At 37.8% G+C, this 12495-nt stretch overlaps 1 protein-coding gene across 1 annotated transcript; it reads right to left on the bottom strand.

Moving 5' to 3' along the window:
- Window positions 1–1514: 1514 nt before the first annotated feature.
- Window positions 1515–10025, bottom strand: TRIM42 (tripartite motif containing 42; the record flags this gene model as incomplete). Its single annotated transcript, XM_009587367.1, has 5 exons — window positions 9670–10025; window positions 6931–7634; window positions 5439–6259; window positions 4503–4730; window positions 1515–1552 (listed from the first exon to the last, which is right to left on the bottom strand). Coding segments are annotated over exons 1-5 (2147 nt in total), but the record flags the coding sequence as incomplete, so codon positions are not given.
- Between the last annotated feature and the right edge of the window lie 2470 nt (window positions 10026–12495).

Raw genomic sequence — 12495 nt, 5'->3', positions numbered from 1 at the left:
TACTCCTACCTAGAGACTTCATCGAAAGAAAAGTATGCTGTCAAGGAAAGACTGCACAGAGATCCTGGCAAGAACATACATATTAACTGAAGCAATGCTAATAGCTCACTGGCTAGCACAAGATAGAGAACTAGGTGCTCTCAGAATTCAGATTTTGGCTTTGTTGTCTTTTTGTTCAGACTCTTCTTTTATCAAATTAGCCATCCATGAAGTGGGTAGAACATTACTACCTTGCAGCAACGATGCAAAGCTAAACCAGATCTTCAGAAATGAAAGGTGCAATGGAAAAATGATATACAACTAAGTTTTATTGTTTGCCTTAAGGAAGGTAGCAGGAGGTCCAAGATTTCATGGTCAGCATTCATAATACATGATTTTCCATAAACGGATTTATTCTGTGCTGAAGGTAAGACACAAACATATAAATGCACAGAAGGGGTTTAAAAGAGCTAGTAGTGTCCCTGATCCTATTTCCATTCCCATGTAAATGCCCTACTTGACAGGACTGGGTCAAAGGGAGTTGTAAATGTGTTTAAATGCATGTACGTGTAAGTGTGTGTGTGTGTGTATGTGCAAGCATATATGGAGAGAGATGTGTATAAGTACATATATGTGTGTGTCTGTAAAAATACAGATAGCTAACTAGATACGCATACCTGGTTGGTATGGCTGAAGTGAAAGAAAGGACCATCCAAGATCATCCCTGCATAGAGAAGGACATTAGTTGTTACTCTTGATTATTTCAACACAGTAACTTGCTGTGGATCTAGTAACTCCTGTTCAGCGGATCAGAGATGTTGTGACTTCTGATTTTACTTGCAGCTACTTTCAACAAATTGATACTCTGCAACTCACAGGTGACCTTCACAACAGTCAAGTAAACCTAACCATTGTTAAGTAAGTGCATAAGGAGATAAAATTTTGTCTGTCCTCATTCTTGTCCTTCTTGTTCTGCCTGTTGCCAGTGTCCTTCTATGTGTGTATGCACATGGTACTTCAGCTGAGTGAGGCTGAGACCAAAAGCGTATATGTACAGAGTAACTTATTCTGCGCTTTAAAAATATGCAAAGTGTGATATAGGCTCCTGCAGCTGTTTATGGACTGGTATTGAATGGTCTCATAGGGAACAGTAATCGGAAGTTTAACTTACAATGCAAATATGTCATTTATTTCCTTTGAAGCTGCAAAGGTCCCTCAAGTATAATGGGGTTTATACTATATTTTTATGCATGGCATAGCATTTTCCTTAGGTCTTGGTGCTACATCTGGAAAAAGAAAAGCTAATGAAAAGGCAGGGTTTTTAAATTATTATTATTTGCCAGAAAACAATAATAGTCTGAAGAGCTCGCTGTTAGATCTCTGGCTGCTAACTTCAGTGGAAAATGGGATATTGCATAACAAAGCATACACATTTTCCAGTTCTTCAAGAAAAAAAAAAAGAATCCCTGGTTTCATTCCGTGTCTACCTATTTAGTGTATGCAGAGCACCCTGAATACTCTTCTGCTTCTCCCACCTGTCTTCAATTTTCCCATATTCATCTGAAGTGATTATCTACAAGTAGAAAACAAGAATGTATTAAAGTACAGAAGAGGTACATGTATTTATTAGTTTGGGGATAGGATTTAACTAGTGTCTGTTTTCAAAAGAACTTACCACTTACAGATGTATTTTCAAAACAGTCAGACTGTCTTATCTATGTTAAACTTTGGAAATACTAAGTACTTATTTTGAAGGCAAAATGGAAATTGAGCTCTTCAAAAAAAACTTAAATTGAAGGCAAGCAATTGTCTGGTGGCAAACATTACAGTGATTAATATAAATATATAGCCATTGGGTTCTGGTGGAAAGAGTTTCAGATATGACCGTAGGATTTAGAAGCCCACATCCTATTAAAAGTTGTTTTGCATTTGGCTTCCAAGGTAATTTTGAAAAATCTTCCAAAGGTTTAATTGGCAAGAGTAAGATGAAAAGTTAAAAAGTAACAAAACCAGCATTAGAATTATCATTGTTTCTGTGGTTGAAAGTCTCAAGAGACAAGTTGAGGAACACAAAGTCTATTGGCATTTGTGGCAGGCCACTGTGAACAGCTGCGGGCTGCTGCTGTCATTGAGAAGAAGGGGTGGGGGAGCACCTCTTCCAAGAGTGGTAGTACTGGCAGCAACTAGAGCAAGGATTGCAGAATTCCAGCATTTTCCCTTCCTGGCTTTCTAACTGCATCCTTAGTGCTTCTCATTCCTCCTCCCATGGTAGACACAGCCAAATCCTTTATCTCTGGGGCAAGAAATTTTTGCCTACTCTGTTGAAAGTCTCCGGGGAACACTGAATTTCATCCTTGGAAGATTCCTTGTCACTTTCCTCGTGGTACAGTTTTGCATGGTTTGCTAGGGCTGTTTAATACAGCAGTTGACAAGGCAGCCTTCAGTTTCTGTCATTCATCCAGGATCTTCCACAACCTCAACGCATACTCAAAAATATTCCCTATATTGTTCATTCCCTTACTCAGGGTAGTGGGGTGTAATTCCTTCAATTGACTTTCAAACTAGGATCCAGTTGTCAAAATCATGAACATCTTTTGCCAGTTTAGATGTTCGAGAGTAACCTGCCTTCTTCCTAGTTGCTGCGCTAGAAGTGCATCTTCCAAGTCTTGTGTCATCTGTCAGCCCTGTGCAGATATGTTAGATACCTTTGGGCACTTTCTGAGGCATTAAGAGCCTATATTGAGTCAACTGTATTGAACTCTTCTTGGGCAAAGAGATCATGCCATCTGAACAGCTTCTATTATCACGTAACAAGGATATAGTGGTACTTCCATGGTGTTTCACACACTGACAAATGGGTGAAATTGAGGAAGCTGTGATTCAGCTGTAAGCCAACAATCATGCTATTGGGCTAAGAAGAGAGAAGTTCCCTTACTACTAAAAGCACAGAGACTACAGTTTTCTGTTTTGCTTATGAGGACTGCATACAGAGTTGGGAAATCTGCTTGTAATGCTAAATAACACCCTATGGTTGAATAACCTTTTTGTGGGACTTGATATTTCAGGGTATCAGTGGCATGGAACCAGCTTTAGTTCAAAGAATGAAATAGTACCTGCTGTCTAACAAAATTTTCTGTCACTTTCCTCCTCTTCGTAGCTTGGTGCCTGGGCTCCTGTGTCCTGTCACAGCCATCACAGTTACATTCCCTCATAGACTTGGTAACTGTTACACGTGAAGAATGATACTGCTCTGACTAAATCCCCTACTTAAAATCCAATGCCATATTTTCTTTTAAACAAAGTCCTTCCAAGCTTTCTCTGTAGTGTAACTGGTAAAGTAAAATAGTCTGATATTACGCAAAAGGAACAGAGGTAGTTATTTTTTAAAAGAAGATTTATAAAAGTCTGTCATATCTGCTGTCTCATTTTCATTTGCTATGAAACTCTTTACTTCTGTAAATTACAGCAGATGTTAAGTGAGTTTGTTTCTCTGGAATATTAATATGACTGTGCTGCATGCAGAAAGAACAATTTTTGGAAGAAAAATCAATATAGCATTCCAACGTGTTAGACAAAAAAAGAAACTACTGTGCTCAGTATTTTAAGTTATAAGAAGTGGAGCAGTCCAGGAAGGTGTCATTTGTCATTAAAATTCCTGCAGTGAGTGGGATGTCTGAATGCTGTTTCAAAGTTAAGACTTTTACTCTCTAAATGTGACAAAGGACAAGAGGCCTGGAAAGGGAGAGCATTCGGTGCAATTGATATAGGAAAAGGCTGTGAAATACGGAATTGGAATCAGAGAATAACACCTACCCTTTTCATGGAAGCCATCCGCAGTGCAGCTCCTCAATACACCCTTTACTGAAAACTTATCAAGGACAAAGCATGAATCAAGTACGTATTTTTTCAGCAAGGCATGAAAAACTAAAGGTGACTTCAGCAAGAGATTTGGGATACCTAAAGGGTGTTAAAGTAAATTCATTAAATGTTTTAACTTTTGACACCTTTTTGAACGCCTTCCTACTCCTTTTAACTTTTATCTTTGCAACACTTTTCCTCCTCTTCTAAAGCCACAGTAAAGGAGACTCATGTCCAAAGGTGTTAAAAAATATTCTTAATTTTCTCTGTTTCCTCTCTTTTAATGATTGCTGCCTTGTTCTAACATGAAAGCTTTTGGATCTGACTCTTCATAATCTTACTCTTTGTGTTCAGAGAGACTAGTGCAAAGGTAGTCTCAGTCCTGAAGTAATACGAATTACAATGACTTGCCTGATGTAATCATGACACAGTATTCCTGCTAGAAAAAATGAGAAACTTTCTACGTACATCAAGCAGTTGCAAACTGAGCTAGAAAGAACAACATATGGAAAAATCCAGTGTAACTATTAGTATCACTTACCCAGATAAGTGAATAGCAATATTCCATTTAAGCAGTCTTCCTCATAGATAGATGGGGTAAAAAACAATTGTGGAGGCAAGAAAGTTAAGGCACCTTTATGAAGTATAGGAAGAATCTACAATACCTTACAGATCTCACTCCATTCTCCTCGACCACTTGCATTGACAGCACGGACTTTAAAAAGATATTCTGTATTTGGGTCCAGATTATGTATCTCAAGGTTCTGCTGCTGTATTTTGCTTAGCTGGCCAGCTAGTTGTGTCTGGACAATGTTATCAGGACCAATACCAGCAACTTCATAAAACTCTACCTCAAAGAAATCTGTGTCTTCTGTGGGCCAAGTCCAGTAAATCTGTGAAGAGACAAAATTAGTACACAATTAAGTACTCTTTATTTTTGCTCATTTTCATTTTTGCGTTTTTGGAAGGCCCCAGTTTGGCAGATTTTACTTTTGAAATGCCAATGCAGCTGAAATCCCAACCATAGCATGAAATATATGTGGAAGATATGCAGTTTGTGGTCTTACTTCGAAAATGATAAGCTTCCTCCTGGGAATTTCATAGTACCCTCTTCTAACACACTAAAAGTAATGCAGGCTGACAGTAGTCAGCACTTTGCAACATGCACTTGGGATCTTATGCAACTGGCATCCTGATCTTGTTAGCATCTATGAAATGTGTATTGAGGAAAATTACATGGATATGATGTCATCACATTAAAGGCCAAGACCAGGATCGCATTATTTGATCTGACATACAGATATTTAAATACAAACATGGTACACCTATTTCTTTTCTGCATTGGACCTTTCCATGTAACATATTTATACCACATATATAATAATATAACAACCCTATTCACTACAGTAGGAGTGTGATAAGACTCAATTTATGCTTCAGTTTATCTCAAAAGGCGCATTTGAAATGCATTGTCTCCTACAAATAAAGTATTTGAACTGATATCGTAGTCTTATTTACTCAAACTCATTGGGTTCAGACTCTATAACAGCCTGAAAATATAATGGTCTCTTGGACATATTTAGAATTTATTAATGTCTTACTTTGGCAGACCTCGGGTAAACAACACTCTGGTATATAACAACAGGTCCTGGGACTGGGACTGATTCATTGTCTACAGGTTCTGGACTTGAAAAGTTAACAATCTGATATTTTCTTTCTTTTCTTGGAGTTTCACAAGCTGTATCCTGGTACACACACACTTCATTACTCTGTGTAGGATGATGGGGAGGTGTAGAGGTTGGTCTTCCGACAGTGTCTTTAGACAGTACACCTAAATCAAACAAGGAATTTAAAGATGGGCTTTGGAACAATGTTGCTTGCTTGGATTCATGAGTACTTGAAACATGCCTTGGAACCATTATCTCTGGGTTAAAAGAATAGGGATACTTTTCTGCTTTACTGTCTGACGGCTTTATTGGGCTAAGGGATGGGACAAGTCCCTGTAAAACGGAGAAAAGTTCATCAAAGTTGACTTGAAGTTTTCTTAAGGGATCTTCTCTTAGACGTGGACTAGGTTGGAAAATGGAAGGAACTGCATTTTCTATTTCTTTCACTAAGCAGTGTGCAGACTGCAGAAACACAACTTGGCTTTCCTCCTTAAGAGCCTCTTTAGAGTATTGAATAAGGCCATCCATATATGATAGCTGTCTGGATGTATAGTTTATGTATTCTGAAATTTCTTTCTGTTTTTTAAGTTCAATGTTTTCAAGCAATTCCGTCATCTCCTTTTCTTGTTCATGAAGAACCATACGTAATTTTAAGAATCCATTTCTGATCTCCTTTCTTTTGGTGTCCTTATAGGTCTTGAAATTGTTTTTTAACAGGATAATTTCTGTTAGATCATTATCAACTCCTTGGCGTACTGTAAAAAAAAAATAAAGAGCAGGTCAGTAGTTCCAAATTCGTATTAAAATGTAGTGGTTACAAGAGGCAGAATGATAGATTTTAGCTTAAAAAAAAAAATCAGGTTTGATAGAACTTGGAACAAGAATAAGGATTCTGATATTTTTCTCCCATCTTTGTTGCTGGTAAGGCCTAAGGGAAGTTGTTTGGGTTAAAATGTTCGCATTTGGGTGTATAAAATTTGGCAGTTAATTGCTACTTTATTATTATTTCCTTGCTCAAATTTATCTCCCCCAAAATGGGTTGATAATTTTTACTTCATTACGTGGGAAATCCTGAAGCTTAATTTATTTTAGCTCTATATTATCTTTGAAAATTCACTATGCCAGTATGAAGTTAAAATAATGGCAGCAAATGCGCCTGCATAGCCCACATTATGTCTGTGGCTGATGGTACATTCCTCTGATGGCTGTTATGTGAAGGTGCAATTAACTCTTCTGACACTAAAAATTGTGAACTGTGAAGGAGCAGAACATTATGGGCTTGTTCCTTTGGTGTTTCTACAGGGGGAACACACCACCTTTCTGACTCTTGTGCTGTGCAGAGAATTAATATAGCTTGTCAACCATATGTTCAAGTTTCTTTCCCGAGGAGGCATGGGGAAGTGTGAGAAGCAGCAGAAACACAAACCTTTTCTAAATTTTGCAATTGTATCAAAGAGGGAAGCAGCCTCTCTTGAACATGCAACTGCCAAGGGAATAGTCTCGTGATCGTTGTGCAGTGTGTTCTTGCAGAACGCACAGATCAGTTCATGGTCATCCAGACAGTATTCAGAGAGGTTTGAGTTGCTGTGCAGTAAGCAGCGCCACTGTTCATGATCTTCTTGATGTGCTTTGGTGAAAATGTGGTTTTGAGCACCGTTCTCACTATGATTTAAATGCAGACATTCTTTACAATAATTAATTCCACATGTTCTACATCTTTTGGTTGCCACTCTTCTCTCCCTGCAAGTTTCACAGTAGACTGGTCTTTCACTATGGTCAAATCTCCACCTCAGAAAGTCATGTCTGTGCATGTATTTCTTGGCTAGTTTTGCCCTGAGGTAATTCTTCCTCAGCTGAATTTTATTTGTGTAGGGGAGGCAATGTGCTTTGCTACACACTGGGCATACGATGATATAAAAGTCTTCAGTTACTTCAGCTTTGGTCTTGCTTTTAATTATACACTTCTCACAAATGCAATGACTGCATGGCAGCATAAATGGTTGGAGAAACAATTGCTTACACAGTGGACAGATAAGCTGGTCATAGAAAGCGTGGCTGGAGACATTCCTTTCTGGTGTAATGACAGATGCGTTATTCCTAGTTCTAAATCTTGACATGAAATCTTTTGACCTAAATAAAATTGGAAAAAAAAACAAACAACCCCAAGAACTCAAACAAAAATATCTGAATATTAGGGTACCATCTAAGACACAAAATTATAATATAAGCAGTTCTGCTTTGCATACCAACCATCCTTTTATTCTCACTGGATATTTTATTTAAACAATTGGGTTATCTCTATCAAGAATCCTTTTTTTTTTTTTCTTTTCCTTTTCATAATTATTTCACTGTATGTTGAATACTGTTGCCAACAACAACAATAAATAGAGATCTCAGTCACTGTAGATCTGTATGAATTTGTTGAGTTATTGCTGGTGGCCAAATGAAAAGAAGAATACCGTTTGGTTCTGTACAAAATGAAATGTATTTTGTCTCCTTTTCTTGTTTGGTTATTTTTCAAAATGGAAACAACAAATAACTAGAGTGAAGAAAAACATTTTGTGCAATTCAGATGAAACACTTTATTTTGTTTCAGAGGGTATTAAATGCTTTCTTTTACAACTTCGATAATATTTTTAGAGTATTTTCTTTTTAATGAAAACTTAAGACAATAAATGTCAAAATGCTTTTCTTTTGCATCTTCAAGATGGACTATTTCCTCAAAAAAGTAGCACAACTAAGTGTTTCACCATTTCCAAAAAAGTATTGAAGACATTTCTGCTTAACCTAATGACACACATTTACATATGATCATCCTAATTTTTAGTCATTTGAGAAATAACTCACCTCTGAATTATTTCTGATTTCTAGAATGAATTAAGTTTATTCTTAGTGTTACTAACAGCCTTATTATCATTGATTCTTTATATTAATTGCAAAGACTTTCAAATGGGGATTTTTTAAAAGATTATTATTATTTTATTTTAGAAGAGGACTGATTTTCAGGGTGTGCTAATCCCTGTTCTCTTCAAATCTTGATAGTCCTAGCCTGCCTCTTAGCCTGTGGACATTATCCTTTAAAAAATACAGTATTAATTTTATAATGCCTCCTTGAATATTTTCCATAGCCTTGACATGAGCATGATTATTCAAGATGGACACTTAGTTCTAGGCCTCTACGGTCTGGTCCTCTGCTGTGCTTCTCTTTAGCATCCATGTTGTTATTGCTTTCCTTTCCACCTTCTCTCCCCAAATGTTCAGCCATGCTATCTGTTTTTTCTGTCACTCAAAACAACAGTAAAAAACCCTAATAAACTAAAGAGAATAGAATCTTCTGTTGTTATGAGGATTCCTTCTGGTCTTCAAAGTTTAACTAGTTAGGAATTAACCATGCATTTCCAGAGGTCCTGTCAATTCCTCTCAGATTGGTACTATTCTAGTCTGGAGTTCTTCTGATAACTTAATTTGTGCCCTCCCCTTTCTGCCCCCCCGTGCCCCCACCCCGCCCTGTACCTTTTTGTGAGTGCTCTTTGGTGTAGTATTTCCATAGTTAATAATCAGCCCCTTTCCTTCTGGTTTCCAGTTTTATCTTCTAAGAGTGTTACTATGCCTTCTTTCCATTCTCTGTGTCACATTTCTTGAGCCTTTACAATTATTTGTCTCCTTTTTGTCTTATTCTGAATATAACTGCTTCCTTCCACTTTCAGTTAACAGCAGTTTTACTGCTCTTTGTGTTACTCCAGTTTTCCCTGTATCCTTGCCTGCAGCCTCCTTGCTACAAACACATTTCTGTTTTCCTCCTTGTTTTAATGTTCTCTGTATGTCTTCCTTCTTGTCTCTACATAGGTTTTTACACTGGAGAATGTATAAGCATGTATTAGCCATTCATGGATTTTATCTGGAAATCAGGTGGTCCTAATTACAAGTGCAGTGATGTTCTGGAGTAGTCTTTGCCCCAGTCAGAGTAATGAGCATAAGATTTCACGAATGTCAAGACAAAACTACTTTTTCTGTTTCTCAGAAGAATGATATCCTGTGGTTATTTGAAATAGCTCCAAAATGCCAACAGATCATATGTTTCCAAATGCAACACATCCATTAAGACGTAACGTAAATTAGAAAAACAAAACCCCAAGAAATTTTAAGAGCCCTTAACTCCACTTACTGAACAGCTCCTGGTGTTCTTGAGTGATGTGGTTCATCAACAGAGCCTCTGTAGCACTTGCTTTCATAATACTGACATGCCGAATTATCTCCACTGCAGCAGCAGCATTTGCAGTTTGGGTCATTTGAACAAGAGCAGCAGCACCACCAGCAATTTGCGTGCTCTGCACATGAGCAGTGGCACCACTGGCAAGGCTTGTCTTCTTCATACGGACATGGGAAACAGCTGCAGTTCTGCTCACTGGTAAACAAGAAGCGCCAACACAAGCAGCATTTTTTCTTTCTGCTGTGGCAAGTCAGGTAACAGCAGTTTGAGTAGCATGGCCAGATCGAACAGGGATGCCCATTTTCATCCATCCCTCTGTCAGATACTTGGAAAAAAGTTCATTGATCCTTTCAGCTTCTCTGCACACTACAGCAACTGAGCTCCAAAAAGGCACGAGCTCTGACTGTTGGGTCAAGCTCTGTGCTGTGGCAATGCACTTCATTCTAATCGGAAAGTGATGTCACAGTGAGATATTCAAATAAGGACACAGGCAGAATTTTATGCACAGGTACCTGATATAGTGATTACATCATCTATACATCACGATAACTATAATTGTTTTTCCTGAATTGCTGAAAGCATTTACCTCACTCTTCATTAATTGCATGGGGATTTTATACACTTGGATTAGATACCCTAAGACCACTATTTCGTTAGGACCGCTTACCCCATAGACATTTTGTTGCACAGCTGGGTGCTGTAAGCAAACCACCTGAATCAGGCCCTAACCAGAGGTTTCTCATCAGGCTTCTATAAGACTTGAAGCATAACTAGCACACATGAAAGAACATTACACTTGAGATGCATCTTGAAGCATATCCTTGTAACTGTCTTAATTAAGCCCTTGTCTGCCACTGTTTATGCCCTTGAACAATGTATGGCATTCATTCCCCCAAGGCCTGAAGAAAAGAACCAGATTTAGATCATAGGTTCAGTGCTATTGCTCATTTGCTGTGGGCCTGCCTCTTTTCCCACTGAGTCCAAGTGGACTTGCCCTCCCTTAAGCTGGCCACTATACTATAAATACAATATCAGACATATTATTTCTGTTATTCTTTAGTTACTTTGTATTAGGCACCTTTTTCTTTCATTTAGTTGATTTATTCCAAGATTTATATAGCATTTTTTACCTATTTATAGATATGATGACTTTAAATAAAAATGAAATTCATGTAAACAATACATGAGCTTCTCAACATTGTATGCTTACTATAGCGCTTATATGTAAGCAGTTGGACTCAATGATCTTAAAGGTCTTTTCCAACCTAAATGATCCTATGATTCTAAAAAAGGAAATCTACCCTCTAAGAGTTATCTGCAACTGACATCTGAAACAGCTTATTCTTTTACTTGGAACCGTAAAGGACAGTGATATCTATATGGTACATATTCAAGAATACTGACTCTTAATGCTGGCTTCTGTACTGTAGGTACCTAAATTTTTCCAAAATTTAGCAATTCAACTTGTGTTAATGGGTTAATGTATAATTGGGAGTTACTAAGATAGGTCTTAAAATAGTTTATTGTAACAGCTCCTTTGAGCCTATTTGCTCAAAGTCTGTTCTACCTAGAGAAATTTTAATTGGCTGATCCAGAGCCCTACAGACCATAATGGCTGTGTCATGTGTAACCATTGTCATGATGGGCTATAAAAGATTCTTTGGAATGGTTATAGCCTATTGCGTCAATTGGATTTTCATGCATAAGTACTAGATCTGTGTGTTGAATGGCCTTTAATGGATGTTATTTATTCCATGTCTTTCCAGTTTAATCAATGGTAATGCTTTTTTATTGTGCATATTTAATTTGGGATATTGAAAGGCTTTTGAATTCAATCATTAGAAAAAAATGTATCTTGTGATGCTTGTCTGCTTCTCTTTTGCAAAACATTCATGAATACATGTGGGGTTTTTTGAGGAAGAAAAGGTGGGGGAGTAAGGAAAGAAACAAAAAATATGTCGTGTGCCATGTGCTGATACCTGGACACTCTTTTCCATTTTGACGTAATACAGAAGTTAATAGCAACTTGTGCATATATCATTCTCAGCAACACATTTCTTTTTCTTGGATTCTCTGTGAATTGTATTTTTCCACCGAGTCTTGGGCAACTTTGTCTTCTGCCCCATATAATTCCCATAACTTTTTTCCTGCCATCTTTAGTGCTCTGTTTTTTACTTTACAAAACTGCTTTCATCGGCAGCCTCATTCCTGTGCTGCTCCCAGTATAGGTGGCCCTCTCTGTAACGCCCTGTAGGCATGCAGCCAGTTCTAAGGTGGTCCCATTTCATTAATATGTTTATCTCCCTTAGGATGGGGAAGGAGTGACCCTTCCTATAAAACTATGTAGTCCAGCAGGATTCACTGTCTAAAGGATACAGTAGTTCTTACAATAAATCGCAGTGATTTAAGAGATTAACTGACTGTAGCACATAGAAATGTCTGGTTTGGGGGGAGGGTTTTTAGTGAAATGTGAGAAGCCTGACATGGTACAACCCAAAACTGATGCATTCACAATTGAGAATTGCTTCTGAAAGCATTATTTCTGGCTAGCTATGGCTTGCCCACAACAACTAGCAAGAGAAGGGAAAAAACATCACTGTCCTTTCTTCATAAGAAAAATCTCTGTGTCTAGCTCTTTATTTTCACCATCTCTTTAAAACCAGTCAGAGGGTAATTTCCTAGTGATGGTAATGCCTAGGAAATAGTGGGGGTTACAGTATTCATTTTTTCTCATTTTAATGAGCTTCGTTGTTCCTCCTTCATTTAACCCTTCGCCTGTAG

This window comes from Fulmarus glacialis, unplaced genomic scaffold, assembly GCF_000690835.1.
Source record: "Fulmarus glacialis isolate BGI_N327 unplaced genomic scaffold, ASM69083v1 scaffold3881, whole genome shotgun sequence".
Classification (NCBI taxonomy): Eukaryota; Metazoa; Chordata; class Aves; order Procellariiformes; family Procellariidae; genus Fulmarus; species Fulmarus glacialis.
Note: the sequence above shows the minus strand (reverse complement) of the source record. Positions and strands in the feature narration are given on the sequence as shown.